Source organism: Pristis pectinata, chromosome 23, assembly GCF_009764475.1.
Source record: "Pristis pectinata isolate sPriPec2 chromosome 23, sPriPec2.1.pri, whole genome shotgun sequence".
In the NCBI taxonomy this organism is placed as follows: Eukaryota; Metazoa; Chordata; class Chondrichthyes; order Rhinopristiformes; family Pristidae; genus Pristis; species Pristis pectinata.
This window is the reverse complement of record NC_067427.1, coordinates 13,319,404-13,339,125: the sequence shown is the minus strand read 5'-3', so window position 1 is coordinate 13,339,125 and position 19,722 is coordinate 13,319,404. Positions and strand designations below refer to the sequence as shown.

The 19,722-nt window shown below is 40.3% G+C and overlaps 1 protein-coding gene across 1 annotated transcript in view; it reads right to left on the bottom strand.

Moving 5' to 3' along the window:
• Nucleotides 1–342: 342 nt before the first annotated feature.
• ccdc180 (coiled-coil domain containing 180) overlaps nucleotides 343–19,722 on the bottom strand; it is a 68,751-nt gene continuing 49,371 nt past the window's right edge. The window contains exons 30-40 of the mRNA XM_052037466.1: nucleotides 18,164–18,231; nucleotides 17,040–17,130; nucleotides 14,905–14,979; nucleotides 12,467–12,533; nucleotides 9,804–9,948; nucleotides 8,424–8,584; nucleotides 7,012–7,149; nucleotides 4,983–5,094; nucleotides 3,150–3,267; nucleotides 1,046–1,214; nucleotides 343–474 (exon numbers count right to left, since the gene is read on the bottom strand). Coding sequence (XP_051893426.1) covers nucleotides 343–474; nucleotides 1,046–1,214; nucleotides 3,150–3,267; nucleotides 4,983–5,094; nucleotides 7,012–7,149; nucleotides 8,424–8,584; nucleotides 9,804–9,948; nucleotides 12,467–12,533; nucleotides 14,905–14,979; nucleotides 17,040–17,130; nucleotides 18,164–18,231 — 1,276 coding nt within the window. The remainder of the gene's footprint in view (nucleotides 475–1,045; nucleotides 1,215–3,149; nucleotides 3,268–4,982; nucleotides 5,095–7,011; nucleotides 7,150–8,423; nucleotides 8,585–9,803; nucleotides 9,949–12,466; nucleotides 12,534–14,904; nucleotides 14,980–17,039; nucleotides 17,131–18,163; nucleotides 18,232–19,722) is intronic.

Genomic DNA, 19,722 nt, shown 5'->3' with positions numbered 1-19,722 from the left:
TTAAACTAATGTCTTCTTGCCTTGTTCCCTCAGTATAGTCTATAATGTTTCTTTGATGAAGCAGCAATATATAGCATTTGGCATTGTATTGTTTAAGCTGGTGTGTGAGCTGTATCTGCAAAAACTGTGTGTTCTGGAATGCAAAATTAGAGCAAAACGTGCTTGAAAGAAAAAATAGTTTCTGCATGAAGTCATTCTACCCCATTCCACAGATAATTAATAAAATTAATCTATAATTGAGAAAATCATATGTATTTATTAATTTAATAACTAAAATACAACTGTGGATAAGTATTGAGCAATTCAAAGCACAGTATTAAAACGTATTACGAGGAGGTCAGTCTAGGAATACAGCTTCTTTATATTCATCACCGAGTCTTTCCAGCCTTGCGCCCAACGTTGGGCATTAATTAGCTGCCCACTTGTCTCCTGTTCTATCTGTGACATCTCCTGTAGAAAGTACTGCTTGTATTTCTGTTGGAAGGAGGAATTCAATAATTACATCAAATGAAAACTAAGGAGTCAGGGCCATGTATTTAGATTGTGAGCGCGCAGTGGGTGTGTATGGGCAGTGTGTTGGCTGGACACGTATGTGGGATAAAACAATTATCTCAAACCAAGTACATTACAAATTGGGCATGGTTTATTGCTAATAATGAATGGGATGCACCTGGGGCAGTTGGTAGCATTGAGTTTCTTGGACAAGGAGGAGTAATCATGTCCTTTTTGGAATCATCTAATATTCCTGAATTCAGTGTGTCCGTGCAATTTAACAGGCATACACACAGGAGCTGGGCAATCTGTTCCACTGACTTACATTGGCAGTTTTATTTCACAAGTACATAACAGTTCAGTTGTTTGCTCTGGCAAATCAAGGCAGCAGTGATGAGAGAGCATCATAACATCCCTGCTTAATGACTGGAGTCCGTGATGCAAGTACCCTCTGGATCGTCAATGGGGATATGAATTACCGTTTTCTGAAAGCCATAGATTGTATAAATGATTCATGTGCAAAGAAATATAAAATAAAAAGAAAACAACTAACCAAATAAGCAGCGTCTCTTGCCTCCATTGTAGCCAGATGAGCCAGTGTTGTCTTAGCAGTTGTTACAGTTGCAGTTCCTGTAGGCAAAGCTCCTGCTACTGCAGATTCCTTGATGGAACTCTGGGTATCAATTTGTAGAAGTTCATTGGCTGGAATCCCTGGCCAGCTCCTCCATGAGGAAATAAGAAAAATGAAGTGATACTAAATCACAATGTTCACCATCAATCTCAAGCAGGTACAGTTTGAGAAGAAAATATTCTGAGGAATGTGGATCCTGGACAGGAATGAGAACATTGCAGGGAACATGAAATCCATGGACTAAGCACTAAACATCCCCTTTTGGGTAAAGTTGCCACTATGTGGAGTAGTCAACCATAATGCACTCAATGTCATGGGGAACAAATAAAACTGCAGATGCTGGAATCTGAAATAAAAACTGAAATGAGGGAAGAACTCAGCCAGACAAGCAGCATCTAGAGGATGTCCTGGGATGCGCTAGTGCTGAGCTGGCTGAGACTAACTGGGCAGCACTCGGGTTTCCTTGTTGCAAGAGTGACTACACTTCAAAAGGACTTAGGGAATATAAGTGGGAAATATTCCTTTCTTTTCACAATGGTTCTGATGTAAGGGATGATAGAGTGAGGATATTGAGGGTGGAAATCACCAGTACTCTTGATTTCCCACTGTGGCTTCTGCAGTGATGTGTAAATGTACATGTCGGGCTAAAATGTCCTATTGCCTTTAATGGACCAGTAGCCCATAGGCATTAAACCTTAGTGTAATAATGGCTCTTGGGTCCATAAGCAGGAAGGCTGTTTGCAGCTGAGGTAAAAAAATAACTAGGGGAAGCAATGGAAATATGGTTTCCGCATTCTTGTTTCTCTTTTTGCCTCCATGCTGCCTTGGCCTAACAATACACAGATACCCAGATAGATGAGGATGTGGAAGGGTGGGTTAGTAAGTTTGCAGATGACACAAAGGTTGCTGGTGTTGTGGATAGTGTAGGAGGTTGTCGAGGGTTACAACTGGACATTGATAGGATGCAAAGCTAGGCTGAGAAGTGGCAGATAGAGTTCAATCTGGAAAAGTGTGAAGTGATTCACTTTGGAAGGTCGAATTTGAAGGCAGAATACAGAGTTAATAGCAGGATTCTTAGCAGTGTGGAGAAACAGAGGGATCTTGGGGTCCAAGTCCATAGATCCCTCAAAGTTGCCACACGAGTTGATAGGGTTGTTAAGAAGGTGTATGGCATGTTGGCCTTCATTAGTCGGGGGATTGAGTTCAAGAGCTGGGAGGGAATGTTAGCTGGGAGGGAAGTGTGGTATAAAACCCTGGTTAAACCACACTTAGAATATCTTGTTCAGTTCTGGTCGCCTCACAATAGGAAGAATGTGGAAACTTTAGAAAGGGTGCAGAGGAGATTTACCAGGATGCTATCTGGATTGGAGAGCATCTTATGAGGATAGGTTGAGTGAGCTGGGGATTTTCTCTTTGGAGAGAAGGAGGATGAGAGGTGACCTGATAGAGGTGTAGAAGATGATAAGAGGCATAGATCGAGTGGACGGTCAGAGACTTTTTCCCAGGGTGGAAATGGCTAACATGAAGGGGCATAATTTTAAGGTGACTGGAAGAAAGTACAGGGGGGATATCAGAGGTAAGTTTTTTTTTACACAGAGAGTGGTGGGTATATGGGACGTGCTGCCAGGGGTGCTAGTAGAGACAGATACATTAGGGACATTTAAGAGACAATGATAGAAAAATGGAGGGCTATGTGGGACAGAATGGTTAGATTGATCTTAGAGTAGGTTAAAATCCTTTTATCCATATTTTAAATGTGATGTATGTACATGAGATGACTGTGATGTGCTTTCAACACCTCCCATAAGACATATGTTCAATACTTCACTTCACAATCAAGGCTGGATATTCAAACCACAAGTTTTAAACAATGATGATAAATGGACATGCTAGCCAGTCCTGTCCCATCTGGTTCCCGGAGGAAAACTGGGGCTTGAGGTTGATAACACAGGCTGGCGAGATTTCAGGCAAGATTTGGAAGTGACAAGATCAAGTGGTTTGCTTCAGGTAATTCTGAACTGATCACCTGCCACCTTGATCCTCTGGGCCAGAAAGCCTGCAGTGCTTTTCCTTCCCTTGCAGTCGGGGCCCAGCTTGCTTCTGTTCAGACAAAGTGAAGGTCTTTTCATTTGATTCAGTCAGATCTAAAAAGTAATATAGAGTTCTTGAGTTCTCTTGTGACAAACATTTCTGGTGCTGTAGTTCATGTCTGTTATTAGCAGCTAGAATCACAAGCAATATAATCAATGTTGTAACTGTCCAGAGGGATGGAATGGCTGTACAACAAACAATGGAGCTCCAAATGACTGAAATTACATCAAGTAGAAGAATTACACCTCAAGGTGCTAGTCTTGGACAATTGTCACAAGTAACACAAGATATACGATCAGGAGTACAAAGACGAGTGGTCACCAGGCTCTTCAAGCCTGCCCCACAATTCAATGTGATCACAGCTGATCTGCCTTAGGCCCAACTCCTCTTCAATGTCAGTTTCCCATTGCCCTCAATTCCAAAATCCTTCCAACATTTAGTTAACTCCTCTTTAAATGTCTCCTATGAATGAGCCTTCATAACCCTCTGGGCTAGAGAATTGCAGGGATTCATCATTCTCTGCAAGAAGAAGTACGTGTGCACCATAGTCTTAAATGAGGGTCCCCTTATTCTGTAACTATGTTCCCTCATTAGAGAATCCTCCCCTGGTGGAACATCTTAGCATCTACCCTGTTATCACCTTTAGGATTTTATGTGATTGAATAACATCACTCATTCTTCCAAACTTCAAGGAATACAGGTGTAACATTTTTAGCCATTTGTGATAGGATAACCCTCTCATCCCAGAAAATAGCCCGGTGAATCTCTTCTGGATGGCTCCAATGCTAGTAAATCCCTTCTTAAATAGGGACCAAGACTGTACACAGTACTCCAGGTGCAGTTCAACTGTTACAATAACTTTCTATTTCTAACCTCCAATCCCCTTGCAATGGTCAATTTGCCTTCCTAACCTTTGCTGCTTCCTCATATTAACTTTTCTGTGTTTCATGCACATGAATACCTAGATCCTTTGTGCTCCACACATTTGCAATCTATTTCCATTTAGAAAACAGTCTGCCTTTTGATTCCTCCTAAAGAAATGCATGACATAACATTAAACTCGATTTGACAGGGTTTTGCCCTTTCACTCAACCTATCTGTATCTTGTTGCAGAACCCATTCTCCCACTATGGAATGCCCTCCCATGATTTTATGTATCATCTGAGTAGGCCAAATAGAAAATATAATGCCTGCAGCAAAAATATATAACTTCTGATGGATGTAACTTCAGCTCAATTCTTACTGTCTCTGAGAGCTTATACAGATAAAACAACCTAACCACAGGGAAAGAATCAATGGACTTTTGTTTGTGTGTATACAGAGAGGAGAGATGCATCATGTGACACTGTAATATCAGGCACATTCTCTGTTCCATAAATGGGACGTGCTTTTTAGCTATAATTACACCTTAACCAATGGGTTGGCGTTCACCTACTGCTCTGAGATATTCTTCTACAGGGGCCATGCAGCCTGTGAGTTGTTTAAGCAGATGAAGTGACCACATGTGTTTGTGGAGCTGGAATAACAATTTGTATTTAATGTAGAGCCTTCAACATAGTAACTGAGCTAAAATCCTTCACAAGGACATTAACAAACAAAATTAGACATCAAGTCCAATTGAGGGCAGAGTAAGATTTGAGGAATAGCTTAAGGGGGAAAGGGAGGTAGAGTTCATAGCACAATTCAACTCATGAAATGCACTCTCTCTGAGACTCCTGAAATGAATTAGACTGAACAAACAAGAAATATGAAATGAGCACATGTTTACCAGGAGTTTGGACATCATCAATGGTGAGAAAGTTGTCAAATTCCAGGAGGAGATGTTCAGAGAGGCAGGAGAGCTCAGACACAAAGTTCTTGGCATGTTCATATAAACATTGCTGTGAAAACATCAAAAGATTATTTCATTTACTGACAAGGCAATAGGCACAGTGGAAGAGAGGCAAGGAGGACTGGTTCTAAAGTATTCAATACAGCTTATAGTACCCTGCTGGGAATGATACCTGAACTTAAGCAAAGCTTTCATCAGTCTGTAAGGTGGTTTATCCACTGGGAGGAATAATGCCCACTCTTATTATTTTGAAAGTAATTAAAAGTGTGCAATACATGACACTGAAGATATAATGAACCACAAACTCACTTAGGTGTTGTCAACGAGTTGGTGATTCATTATCAACTGTTGTGCACTACGGATTAAGAGATGTGCTCCATTGTGTTTAAGGGATTTTCAAGGAGTGACGACATATAGGTCCCCTGTATCTGTGGTAGCATACATACATTGCCTCGCATTTATTAATACATTAAAAACTGTGTTCAGTTGGTTGGTGGAGAGGGACAGAATTATCATTGGATGTGACACCATAACAGGATTTTTATTCTTGAACACTGTCCAGTGGCCTAAGAGAGGAGCTTATGAGTAGATGGCAGGCGAGGATTGAACCAGGCTAGCAGTGATGTCCTCATGGTTGAACAACCCATGGATACCCCCTTGTTCTGGCCCTCACATCCAGGGGAAAGGCAGGCCCTGTGGTACTTTACCCTGGTGATATTTAGCATAGTCTTTTAAAGCGGTTGGGGGGGGGGGGGGGGAAAGAGAAAAATTAGGAAAGAAATGCCTTAAACTTATTGCAAACTGTAGGTATTGGCTGTAAATTCCTTGGAGCTTCTCCTGTTTGGCTGACATTAGATCACCTTTATTAAAGTCTGGACTAAAGCAGAGATTTGTTTCAAGTGTTGTTGATTGATAGATAGATAGATAGATAGATAGATAGATAGATATAGATATATATATATATATATATATATATATATATATATATATATATATATATATATATATATATATATATATATATATATATATATAAGGCTAAGAAGCCACAATTTTTTTCTTTCCAATATTCCTCCACTCTGACTGGGCCATTGATGACTATGGACTGGTAAACATAAACATGGCTTAACTTATTTGAACTTACTTATCAACAACCTCTTTGTGTTATCAGAGTGTGACTCCTGACTCCACAGAAACACTGTTGATCTGTGTTAGCCAGAATTATTTGACCTAACCCACCTCCCCTTTTTGTTTGCCCCAATCTCTTTGCTTCTCTCCTCCCCCTCCTCCTCCTCCTCCTCCTCCTCCTCCTCCTCCTCACATCTCTCCTTAGGACCTTACTCGTGGGAGACTCAGCAGGAGAAGTGGTTGGATTTGGACAGGCTCTTACCTCCACTCTTCCAGTCATCTGATTGATGTCCATAGTTTACCTGACCAATATAAATGAGGTGCCTTGCCCAGTTCTGATCAACCTTCAGGTTGCTGGGAATCGAAGTGGGAAGCAACCTCTTCCCCAAGATCAGACCCATTTTGGCCAATTTCCAATTTCTCTCTGTCCAATGACGGTTAGTAATTACAACATTCACATTGTCTGTCAACTGCACCATGTACCAACTGTGTGGAACTCACTTTAAAAATTCTACCACTTTGCCACCTGCCCCCCCTTTACTTTCAAAGACCCCTAAACTGCTTCCCTTTAACCAGGCTCGCAGCATCCTTTCACAATAACAATGATTCTTACAAGAATTCAATTCCATGGGTGCAAATAGCCCTCCACTACCTCACCCAAGTAGTTATATCAGGGAGTGCCGGTGGGCTGTTCAACATGAAGACTGTCTACTATCTACCACCTCCCAGTGTGATTCAATTCTTAAAAAGCAGCCAAGGATGCTAAAAATAGAGTAAATGATTTGAAGACTGTTAATAGCTCATCAGGGTTTTTGGCAATGTTCAATTATCTTCCTGCCTTGAGGCTTTCTGCATTGCTAATGATCTCTGTAGTATCAGTGTCTTGTCGTTCTTCCTCCTCTTTGCACAGACTCTCGAGCATCTTGAGGTTGTTGGGATGACCTAAAACTGGCCGCAATCTGTGTTTGTTTCCAGCCTAATGAAAATAAATAGAATAAGACAAGATCAGCACTATATGCAAACATATGGTTGATTAGGCAGCCTATGATGCAATCTAGTTTATGTGTTAACCTCTATTTTTGTGACACTAGGAAAATTGCATTTTGATCCCGCTAAACATGCACAAAGGAATAAAAAAACTCAAGAAAGTCAAAGATCAAAGATCATGATCTGCTGGGAAAGATCATAAGGAAAAAAAATCCTAATCACCTCTCTTCTCACAACTATATCACCTCAGGTCAAACATCTTGGGAAAGTTGTATGTTTTCATTTTGGAGAGTTAAGAGTTCATAATTGAACCTCGTATCCTGAATATAAGTAAGACAGTGATGGAGTACCACAGAAGAAAACATGGCTTTGTTACTGCTCCAAGTATCCCAGGATTTTCACCAAGGAATGTTTCTACATGAAAATAAGTGACTGGGACAACATCAACAATGTGTGATTACAGTATCACTTGGATGACCAGTATAATAAACCCAGGCAGAAGGCTTAATTAACTATAGAATGGAAAGGATGTTTATGAAAATAAGCTGTTAATAAAATGATTGAATGATTTATTAAACAATAAATTAGGAAGCAACTTGCCTTTGAAGTAAAACTCTGCTAATATAAAGTATAAATAGACTGCAAAAGATCCAGAAACATAGCATGTCATGAAATCTTATCTGAAACAAATATCTTTGATGTAGGACGATTGAGGTGAGACCTAAGAGCATTATTGTCAATAGTTAGTTGGAAAAGAGCAAACGGTAAAGCTACTTTGCATGCAGTTAGGTTGATCACTGACGTATAAAAGTAAAACCAGTTCTGTGCACTGTAATGCCAGAGGATCTGATGCTTGAATCTTGTTGAGTTGAGCCGTAGAAAGAAGATGGTTGACCAGCAGGTGGTCCAATAAACTCGTTACATTCCACCACCCAACATCACCACACACCCATTATCACCCCTGCTGTCATCATATTCTATCGCTATCCCACTTCTCATCATGACTCCCTACCTTGATACAACACCTTCTTTCCATGGCTCCCCACTACACCTGGCATTCCACATCAGTACAGCTCCCTCCCCACCCCTCCTCTCCTCACCACCCCACCACTCGTCACTACTCAACTCCTCATTACCACACTCCCCTCTTGTCATCACCACCTGTTGTTGTTCCTTGTTAACACATCCTTCTGATAAAATTTTGCTAAACCTGGACACATTTTGCCATATCATTTCAATATTTTTTATTAGTTGCCTTCCTACCTTGGCACTCTCCAGCTGCTGTTGTTTCTTGCTGAATGTGGAGCGTTTCTCAGCCATCGCCCTTGTGATAAATTCCAAGTGATATTTAAGGATTTCTTCCATTAGGAAGTGAGGTACAGCAGGGAGCAACTGCTCAAACAACAGCAGCTGCTCTCTGAACTCTGAAGAGAAAAATAACACCAGAAGAGGCTGAAGTAAGGCTTCAATGTTTGGCCACAAAGGAAATCTTATGATACTTTTTGAAATTCATAAATTAATTGTCTGCATTCTCACAAACTGGACCAAGGGCTTGTGACCTGCCTTTAGAAGAGGTCAACATTTTTTTTTGTTGAGGGGAAGAATTTTCATACAGGCTTTCCTGTACAACCCCCAGAGCTCTTGCTTATGCCATTTTCCGAGGATCCTATCACAACTGCAGTAGTTATTATAGGTAAGTGAAAGAGCTATGATGGAAATGCTCCCTTTATACTTTGTGGGACGAATGGAGTGAGCATTAGGGAACACTTTGTGCACTTCCTCTGTTCTTCTTTTACTCCTGAGGCATTCTCTTTTCCTTATGTGGGTAACAGATCAATGGACATTGATTTCGCATTTATATTTAACAGCCTTAGATATGAAAATGGTTAACAGACTTGTGAGGGAGAGATTGGAGGTGAACCCAAGAGAGAAAACTTTAGGATTTTGGAACTGATAGAGCGATGGTGGCAAGAGAAGCCTTTGTAGCTCATTAGTGACCACAACAGCACAGATCAGTATAAATGTGGGAATCAAGAGAAAATGTCCTAACTTACTATTGTTGAGAAAATACTTCAATGTGACAACAAAAGAGTGAAGCTAAACAGAGATAAATTACTTACAGTATTTGAAAACTATTTAGCAATAAAATATTCCTGCTATCCGGCAGCATGACTGGTTTTCGCTGATCTCAGCCATGATGATGCTCGAGGCTTTTACAATTCCTGAGCTAGGGAAAGTAAGAATCAGTCGGAATTCATGCTTCTCTTTCCTGCCGGATAATATAAATAAGGGCCCCGAAGGAGAGCAGAAGGAGATCTCAATTGTAACAAGCCTATAGTATCAAAGAGCTCAGTATCTGGGCTCACATGGTGGAGTCAATACCCAGTGAGTTGTAACACAGTAAACAAAAAAGGATGGCCTCAGGAAAAGAAGAGAAAGTGTACAAGAAGTACCCTATTACTCAACTTGTTCTTACCATAAAATGAACTGAAGCAAACTATGAACATATTACATAATAGAAATCAAAATGTACTCAAGAGTAACACCCTACCCCACACTGTCTTCTGCTATGTATTTCTTTGTAAACTTTATGAAATTACATGTATGATTGAAATTACAATATAGAATTTAGTGTTCAATTACCCCGCAGACTGTTATTGTAATAGTCAATTGCCTGAGATTGATATGACTGCATCTTCTGAATCACCTCTTCCGCACATTGTTCAAATGTGTCCTTCAGGTACTCTGGCCTGTGGACTGGAGTTCGTTCTTTCTTTTTGTAATAGTCCTAATGCAGATGAAAAAACAGTGTTACATGTTGAAACATAAGTAATGACACTCAAGGATTTGTTGGGTTGAAGGCAACTGTGTGTAACCAAAGGCAACAGATATGATGAAAGAAGAGGAGTCAAGGACATATAAAATAAGCATCCATTCAGTCAGGTCACCGCAATAAGAATATGATCTAGAAACTGATAAAGATTTATTGGCATATTAAACCTGTACCTTCCATACAGCGTATACAAGCTACTCTGCTGAGGACAATGTTTCATTGATTTAAACTGATTTACTTGCATATCCCAATAACTAATAGGCATTAATTTTTTGAAAACATGTTATGCTCTAGAAATTCCTTCTCATCATGCTGAGGAAAAAACCTGTTTGAAAGTAGGCTTAATCTGGAGGAGAGAAATTTCCAGGGCTCGGAGTGCCCAGTGGGAAATTCAATCCTTGACTTTCCAGCAAAACTTTCATTAGCACCAGAAGCACTTTCTCCCCACATAAAACTCCCCCAAAATTCACCACCAGCTTGGTTTTCACCTCACAGGCCTGAAAAACAATTCTTGTATTCTCAGAAAACAGCCAGGTTTAGAAACTCTGTTTCCCATGAAACTGTGATGTTTAAAGACCCACACTCAAACTCCATTCCCTGCCAGTCAGTTCCATGGCACTCTGCACTCCACGCACTGCTGTGAGTCTTTCTTCTATTTTAAATTAGTTCTCCGTACTCAGAACTGACTTCCAAATGAGGGTTTGTTGATATCAAACATTTCTCTTGCTGGATGACATGGAGATGGAACACAGACATCAAGAGATCATAGGCAGCCATGGGGAGCATATTGGGAGGAGGCTGAAGCTTGTACTAGTGGTGTTACACCTGAGTGTTGTTCTGGAACCATTCAATTGAAGATCAAGTGCTTTACAGGAGTTCTAAAAACAGCATTAGGGTGATGCAGAACACTGTTTTAATGACACTAAGAGAAGGAAAGGAATTTCTGGCTTCTGTCTGATTTTCTGAATCTATGTTTTCAACAGGGCTCCTCACATAACAGGAAAGCTTGGATATCCTGTCCCTGACTTTTCATTCATTCCCTCAATCAAAGCCTCTGTGTCTGCAGCTTCCTGCTGCACGAGACCAATGGGGAAAGACACTTCGCCTTCAGCACAAATGTGCAATAGTTCTATTTAAAAATGATACAGTGTCAAAATAAGCTCCAAACTCTGAAGTGTTTGAAGTGATATCACTTGAATGTGTTAACACATGGGATCTGATGACATCATTGAAATGCAAAACTACCTTCCCTAACCGGTTTGCTAGCAAATTCATCAGTTCAGGACATTTGCCAGTTCAGGACATTTGCCAGTTCAGTCTTTAACCTGTGCTTTATCAGCAGCTTTCAGAGGGTAAATATTTAAAATTGGCCTTAGCTTTCCTCAGATCAAGCAAGAAGAAAATCCAAATTCTTAACCCTGACTGCTCTTCTGAGATTCCTGCCAAACAGATTAAAGGTCACACTCAGCTATGATATTGTTCATTGTGAAATAGCCCACTGTCATTCACACAGACTGGATGCAAGAAACAACCCCTGCAATTAAGCAGATAACTCTTACAGCCAACAATTTGGGCATCATTATATTAGACCACTGAGCTGTGCATATTTGCAGGGCACCTGAAGGCATCGAGCCGGCAAACTGGCTTGGAATAACAGGTAGTCACACATTCACAGCATCCTTCGATCAATTGCTTAAGGGAGAAGGAAGGGAAATGTGGTCATGAGGGAGGCAGATAACAACCAGCAGCAGACTGAGAACTCTGATGGGGGCTGGTAGCAACCCATGGTTTTGACATAAGAGCTAGAAGGAACACTCCAAGTCCTATTGCTGCGTGTTCAGGTAATACTTTTAAAACATTTATGTTTGTGTGGCAACCTGCAGTGCCCCTTTAAAGCCATACTTAGGTCAACCAGGCCACCAGCTGCATTCACTAACCACTGCACCACTGTCTCAAACATGGAGCAGGCTCTCTACTGGGGCAAGCACCATGCCTGTCCTGAGCATAGTACTTGGATGATTCCCCATTTCTATGTGGCGTGTGATGTACTTGTGCCTTGTGAAGAGCATACATTCGTTGTCTGGAATGTTGCAAGCTTAAGCACCCATTTAGTACCTGAAAAATCACACTCAGTCTGATTAAAACTCTAGACCTCAAAGGACCATTGTACGAAGAAAAGCCACTTAGATAAGGTACTGAAACAACATTACCACAGCAGAACTATACCCCAGCAGAGTCAGCATTTTCAGAAGAAGGAAAGGAAAGAAAATTACAATCTTTAAAAACTAGCAGAATAGGCTGGAGGGGCTAAAGAGTTAATTCCAATTACTACTATAAAATGGCACTGCATATGTCACCTAAATTGATCAATGCAAATGTGAAATTATGACAAAATGTTACACTCTAATATGCATAATAATAAAAAATAGTGATGATAAAATATTCAAATCCAAAGAACAAATTAATTACTTACCTCAGCCACTGCCAGTAAGGCATTGGTACTTTCCCACAAAATATATGTTATTGCTCCTTTATAATATCTGAAAAGACAAATAATTCACATTAACTTTTCAAATAATTGTCTGGAATTGCTTTGGAGCTGATGAGCGAGTGACCAGCATAGGGACCCAAAGTTATCTCAGTGGGAGCCTTCCGCTCCAATGAAGGCCTGACAGTAAGAAGGAAGCAGCAACATGGATTTGGCACTAATCATGTTACCTTTGTCCTGCGTAACCTGAAGAAAGGCAGGATAATAACATCTGCCACAGCATATTTGGTGACAACAGAAGATCTCTAGGTAGTAATGGTAAGTGATTCCTCAAACCCACCTCTCTCTCTGCCATCCTCTGCCCAGCTTATCATAAATGTTTTAAAGGCAGCTTGTTCTGAGTCACTTCATGAGAATAAATTGCTTTAGAAAGGATCCTCCAGCAGAAGTGATCTTAGGGCAACCATTAAGTGATGCATCTAGAAATTCCTTAACCTTGATCAGCTATCACCAATTTTGGGTGATGTGAACAAATGGGGAAGGTATGCCTGTGTTTAAAAGGAGTAGAGATGATTCCCTGCTGTCATACCAATCTGCTGTTTTTACTTATGGGAAAGATGCCTATACGGCAGGCGGGGGACAAATGGAAATGTACAAGTTGTTCTCCTGTGAAGTTGCATAGATATCGGGGTGATTTTTAACTCAAAATGCACAAAGTCCTACCTGGTAGACAACCAGCCTTGAAGTGTCAGAGTCATTCAAGCTGTACATAAATAAACATTTGGCTGCAGGATCTTTCTATGACCTGCTTGCTGAGCAATGTTTCCAGGTTCCAGATCACTTCTTTCACTTATTAAACATGAGCCTAACTGACCTTTATCTGCTTATGTTGAATGTTAACATTGCTTATTTTTTTCAGATAGTCAATCATTTGGACAAGGGGTTTGACTACAACCAGCACCAGCAGCAACTGTACTTATTATAGGGTGGTAGAAAATATTGGGGTGTAATGGATAGGTTTGGGGGGGGGGGGCTGCATTCGACTATGCATAGGTTGCTACATTCCCTTAGGGAATGCACATGTCAGGAGTCATTACTTGGATCTATTTAACGAGGCAGAAACTGTATTTCTACAGGAACTTTGATCAATTCCTCTGCAGTCTCCTACAACAAGGCTAGTTTCTTCCACATCATTGGGGTACATTTCTCTGGGTGCAGGTAATTCCATCACAGCTTTTTAAAAACCTTTGCCACAGATTTCAATCAATCTGCTACAGGGGAATCAGCTGCATCCATTAGACTGCAGGAAGCATTAAACAAGCTATCAGCATTCTGCTTGCAAAGGATGACTAGCACATCATGTTTTCCTCTCAAGCTCAGGGACTTGCAGCAGTAGTTACTTTTCCACACGTCCAAGGCAATACCGATTGAACACATGTTGCTATCAGGGCTAAATACAAATGGGCAATAATAATAAAGGCTTCCAATCCATTGACGTGCAACCACTCCCACAGGCAGGACTTTGCCAGGTATCTAGTCAGCTCCATGATATAGTTGTCCTGAATCAGTCTACTGATTACACATTATTTGTCCATCCCAGGAAATGGCAGGATGGCTACTGAGAAATACTCCCTCCCTCTTATAACATGCTTCTTGTTATCACATTCCAGCAACACATGTCGTTGAAGTAGGGAACAAATATGATATCAATTGAGCAACTATGACTGAGGGTCAAGTGGCTCTACTTTTGTTGGTAGGGGTGGCATGGTCTTCCAAAATGATCCACAGGAAATTTCTTACTTCATGATAGACACCATAAACATGGCACTTGCCATTCACTGATTAAAGACAATTCAAACCATTTAGGTAATATTTATATGGATTCAGAATTAGCTATTAAATTATGCCTTAGACCAAAATGCCAATTATAATAAAGATGATTAATTTAATAGTTAAAATAAAATAATTGTTTTTCAATTTATTTTTCCCCAAATGAACAACTAGTAAGGCTTCTCTTTAACAAAGGTATTCTTGGGTAACTATTCCCATCACACCCACTGACAGAGCTGGTGGAAGTCTGCTGTTGCTCATGCTGTTCCTTGTGACCGCTGCGTACTTAATCGAACCTGTGAGAGCCCAGCTGCTGACTTTGGCTGTTGCTGGAACTGCCAGCTGTAATCCACAACATGCAAGTATTGTATGAATGTGTCAAAAGGAGTTGAAATTCCTGAGGGAGTGAGTAAAAAAAACACATTGGCATTCACCTAAAGCACTCTCCTGCTGTGATTTTAGAAGTTATATTCACTTAACTGATCACATGTACCAATAGCAAAAAGCAGTTTACCTTTTAATTATCTCTTACAAAAGCAAGGACACACTGCCAACAGTTAACAAAAAAGTAATTAAACTGAGATTCTACTTACTCAGATGCTTCTGCAGTTTCACCAAAAACTTCATACTTTGGATCAAAGCGGTTTGGCTTAGTATATTTAATTGCACTAGAAAGGTAAAATTGCTAACTTAAGTTTGTACGTTTCACATATTTTACATACTATGGTAAAGAAGGCCATCTGGCCCAGTGGCTCCCAGCAAAGCAATCCTATCAGTCCCATTCCCCCTCTATTTCCCTGTATCCTCTTCTTTTTGCATGCTCATCACTGCCTCACTGATTCTCTTGGCACCCACCTACACTAGTAGTAATGCATTGTAGTCACTTGCCTACCAGCATGCCTATGGTATGTGGAAGGAAACCGGAGCATGCAGGGGAAACCCATGGGGTCACAGGGAGAACCTGCAAGCTCCACCCAAGGTCAGTATTGAGCCACAGACCTTGGAGTGGTGAGGTAGCAGCACTAACTGCTGCACCACTGCCTTGCACTGAAAATGAGGCTGATTGATCCCCGGAATACTGGGAAATGCATGAAGTCATCAAAGAGTAAAAGATAATTCAAACAAACCTGAAGAAAACAGATCAGTTATTGTGAGCTGGGATTCTTTCATTCTCTTCTAGATATGGGCATAGGCCAATACAGTAGTGAATAAGCCAAACAACTTGTCTGAGAAGCCTGGTAATAACCAGACCATCTGTTTAACAAATGTTGATCAAGGGATAAATAATGGCCAGGATACAGTTAAAAATACTTTGAAATGGCAACATGGGAACTTTTACATTTAGCTGAAAGAGAAAGAAGGTCTTTGGTTTAATGTCTTATCCAAAAGATGCAACAGTGCTCCCTCTAAAGGGCACTAAAGCATCAACCTAGATTTTTATAGTCAAGTCTCTGGAGTGGTTCTTGAATCTTATCACTTGGAGACAAGAAATTTACCCAATGAATCATAGCTCTGGCTGGCAGTAAATGGAGAAGTTGCAGCAGTGACTTGTAAATCAAGACTATTAGCAAAAATTAAAATATTCTGTTGGAAATTACTTTGCATTGTTTGCTAATAAGCCCTATATTTTTGTTTGTGACCTTTGACAGAAGTGCTGTAGCTGCTACAGCCAAAATCATGATTTTCAACACATTCAATGATTTGACAAACAAAATGGGTACTGTTTGTACCTTTTATTTAAAAAAAAGCAAAACATAGCTTATGAGCCAGTATTAAGGAAACTATTACATGGAATAGTTGGACTGAGACAGTTGCTCCACCAGTTTAAATGTGGTGCTGCAGAAATGCCACCCATCCGAGCCTTAAGCTGGAGTACCCATCCAGTGTCCCACAGATGTGGCTATTTATACATCATGGCTGAGCAGAATGCCTGTTATGGTTAATCAATGGTGCCGAACCAAGCCTCAACTAGTTTTACCGACCCTCCACTATTGTCCATGCTCCAGAAATTAGAGCAGTATGGAGACTACTGCAGTAACAGTTATAGGGACATCAAAAATATGTGGTAATTTTTTCATTTTATCTAGACATTTTCTTTTGTTAGTTTTAAAAAAATTACTGGAGGTGGGAACAAGATTTGCTGTTTGCTGAATGGGGTGAACAGAAGGTGGGCTGTGGTGCAGAGTGGTGGTGGTGGTGGTTATATAAGGAAACCTTCAAGAATACATGAGTTGATCCTAGACTGAGCAGACTTGATTTTGTGAGGTGGCGTCTTGACACTTCCCCTGGGATCCATATAGGACAAAAGATTTTTCTTGTCCAAGTCTTCAGTTCCCAGTGATTTGGTTTTGTTTTCAGCGAAGTTAACTAATGCTCACAGGGATTAATTAGCTTGTTCTGGTAGAGGTTTGGAGCTTTTGAAGGTCTCAGAAGGAACTTGGTAGGTTCCAATGACTAAGCTAACTACGGGAATAAGGAGGGAATATTTTCAGTGAAGCCCGAGGACAGCCTCTGAAACAACTCTTTAATACTCAGGCATGGGAGAAGGGAAACAAAAAGACACTTACATCACCACTAACCCCCCCCCCCCCCCCCACTTTTGTCCTCCCTTGGACCCAAATTTATTAGTTCTGTTCAAATCCAGAGGAATGAACAGTGATTCATAAAAATGAAACCACTCTCAAGAACTTAACTCTGTTAGAAGTAATAGTCTTGAGAGGTAACAGACCTTGGTATTGATGACGCAGTCTTTTGTCCTCTGGAAGACCCACCAGCAGAGCGGACATTTTGGGAGCCAGAAACAAATGATATTTGAGATCCTGACAAAGTGAATGAAAAACAGTGCGATTTTTAATGGAGCTACTGTCAATGTTCCACACACTTGCCAATGTTTTTGGTGGTGGTCTTTATTATTCTACACATATAGTAACTAACAACATTTCAAAAATCAATGCCCTGTTTTCAAGCATGCAAGCTTCATTTGTGGAACATGACATAGGACTCAGCTAGTGAAATGCTGAATCAAAAAGGTGCAAATTCAATTTACAATCCATGCTTAGTTAACGGACCTAATTGCAATGGTGACAAGGATGATTCCATTTCCAATCATGATTCAGTGACCTCAACTGGGCACTCTTTGAGTGAGACTAAGATGAAATTGGGCAGCAATGGATCTTGCAAGTAAGTTGGCTGATGAATCTCACAGTCTGGGGCAGCAACTGAAGAATGGCCATGTGAGTGAAGTACTAGAACTTGTTAGTACCCCCGGAAATTGTTCCACAAGTATCCTTTGTGAAGAGAGAGGATGTGGGAAGAAAATTGTAAAAGAAACAAAATGTGATTTAGAAAATTCTAAGCAATCAACTACCAAGTGTGAAATGATAGACACTTTCAGGTAGCGTTCACTGAGTTGTGGACAACCACTTAAATCCTATAGCCAATAGCATCTGCAAAGTGAACTGTTTTGAGAATCAAACATATTTATAATTTTCAATTATTTAATGATAAGGTTTGTGCTGTGGATTTGGTACTTACCTGGTATTTTACCCATTCTCTAATATCATTTTCTACAATATCAGCATATTTGAATGCAGTTATTTTAATGTAATCCTAAGAGCCACACAAACAGTGGCAGTGACTAGGTGTGGGAAAGCTGGTTCACTTTGTTGTCCCCTACCCAAGCCCGGATGTAGTGGCCAAATATGGTGCTTTATCATCACTCTTTTAAGTTACAGACAACAGCAGCCCTTTCTTTATGTTTTTCAGTAACTAATATAGAAACAGGAATAAATATACAGTGTTATTTGAGGTAATGGGAAGATGCAAGGGATTCTGTTTTGTATAAAGCCTTACCTGCAGCTTTAATTTGGTCATCATTTTCCTCAAGCGGTATTTCTGTTACTACCTTTGATTTACGGGTCCTGCAGATTACATTTTTCAATACAATACAGAATTATTATATATTCAATAGAGATCACATAAGTTTACCTTTGATGCAATGTACCTGTGCCAGTTGTTTGAAAGAGCTAGCAGTTCCATTCCAAGGCTATTTCTCCATCCCTTTTACATGTTACCACTGTTTCTGTCCGGTCATTCAATATCCTTGAATATATGTTTTTTCCCCAGATTTCATGCACAATGAGTCTGAACACTGCATGGCTGCCATGATGAAACTTCTTTAATGGTGCCAATCTACATCCCAGCCATTGTGTATGAATGATTTGGCAGCTGCAAGCTCAGCAAGCAGGGTTTTATAAATGGGAATTTTTATGGTGAAGGTGTGCCAAATTGTTTGGAGACATCTGATTTGGCATCAGGGCAAAATGTAGCACCAAATTATTCATCTAAAATGGGTGAAATCCAATTTCTAGGGTTAAGATTCTCCTGATCATTATCATTATTGTAGCTTCTCACCAACACTCGCCATCACCTTCCTGGCTATTGATTTTGTGAGTTTTCTTTATATTTCATCATGACCTTGAAATCCTTTCTAAAGACACTCAGAACAGGATCAGTGGTCTGAATGCAGCCTAATCTTTGATTTCTATAAATATATTTAGCATAGTTCCTTTGCTCTTTTCGTCCATTTATAAAACCTATGGTCCCAGCTTTGCAAACTGATGTTCTTAGATATGTGTATCTGCACTCAGTTCCTTTAAATATCAATACAATAACATAAGAATATAAGAAATAGGAGCATGAGGCCATATGTATCCTCAGCCTGCCCTACCTATCAACAGATCGTAGCTGATCTGACCTTGGCCTTATCTCCACTTTCTTGCTGTTCCCTATAATGCTTGACCTCTCTCTAATCAAAAAGTCTCTATCGAATACATTCAATGATTCACCCTCCATAGGTGGTTATAGAATTTCAAAGCCTCTGAAAAGAAATTCCTCTACATCCATCTTAACTGGGTAACCCCTTATTCTGGACTACACAGCCTACTTCTAGATTCCCCCAGGAGGAAACATACTGTCAAGCCCCTCAGAACTGAAACATAGAACATAGAGAAAAGGAACAGGAGTTGGCCATTTGTCCCTGCAAGCCTGCGCTGCCACTTAATGCAATCATGATTAATTCTCACTCTCAATACCATGTTCCCGCTACCCATTTTGCTTTTTATGTCTTGGAATCTAAATATTGCTTTCTTAAATATATTCAGCAACTTGGCCTTCAAAGCCTTTTGCAGTAGAGAATTCCTCAAGTTCACTGCCCTTTGAGTGAAGAAACTTGTCATCTCAGCCCTAAATGTTTAATACCATATCTTGAGACTGTGACCTCTGGTTCTACAAAGCAGCCAAGGGAAACATCCTCCCTGCATCCAGAATATGATCCAATGGCGCAAGAAATACATGAATAGTGACTGTCATGGAAATTCTGATATCTTGTGCAAAAAAAATTTTCTCCATCC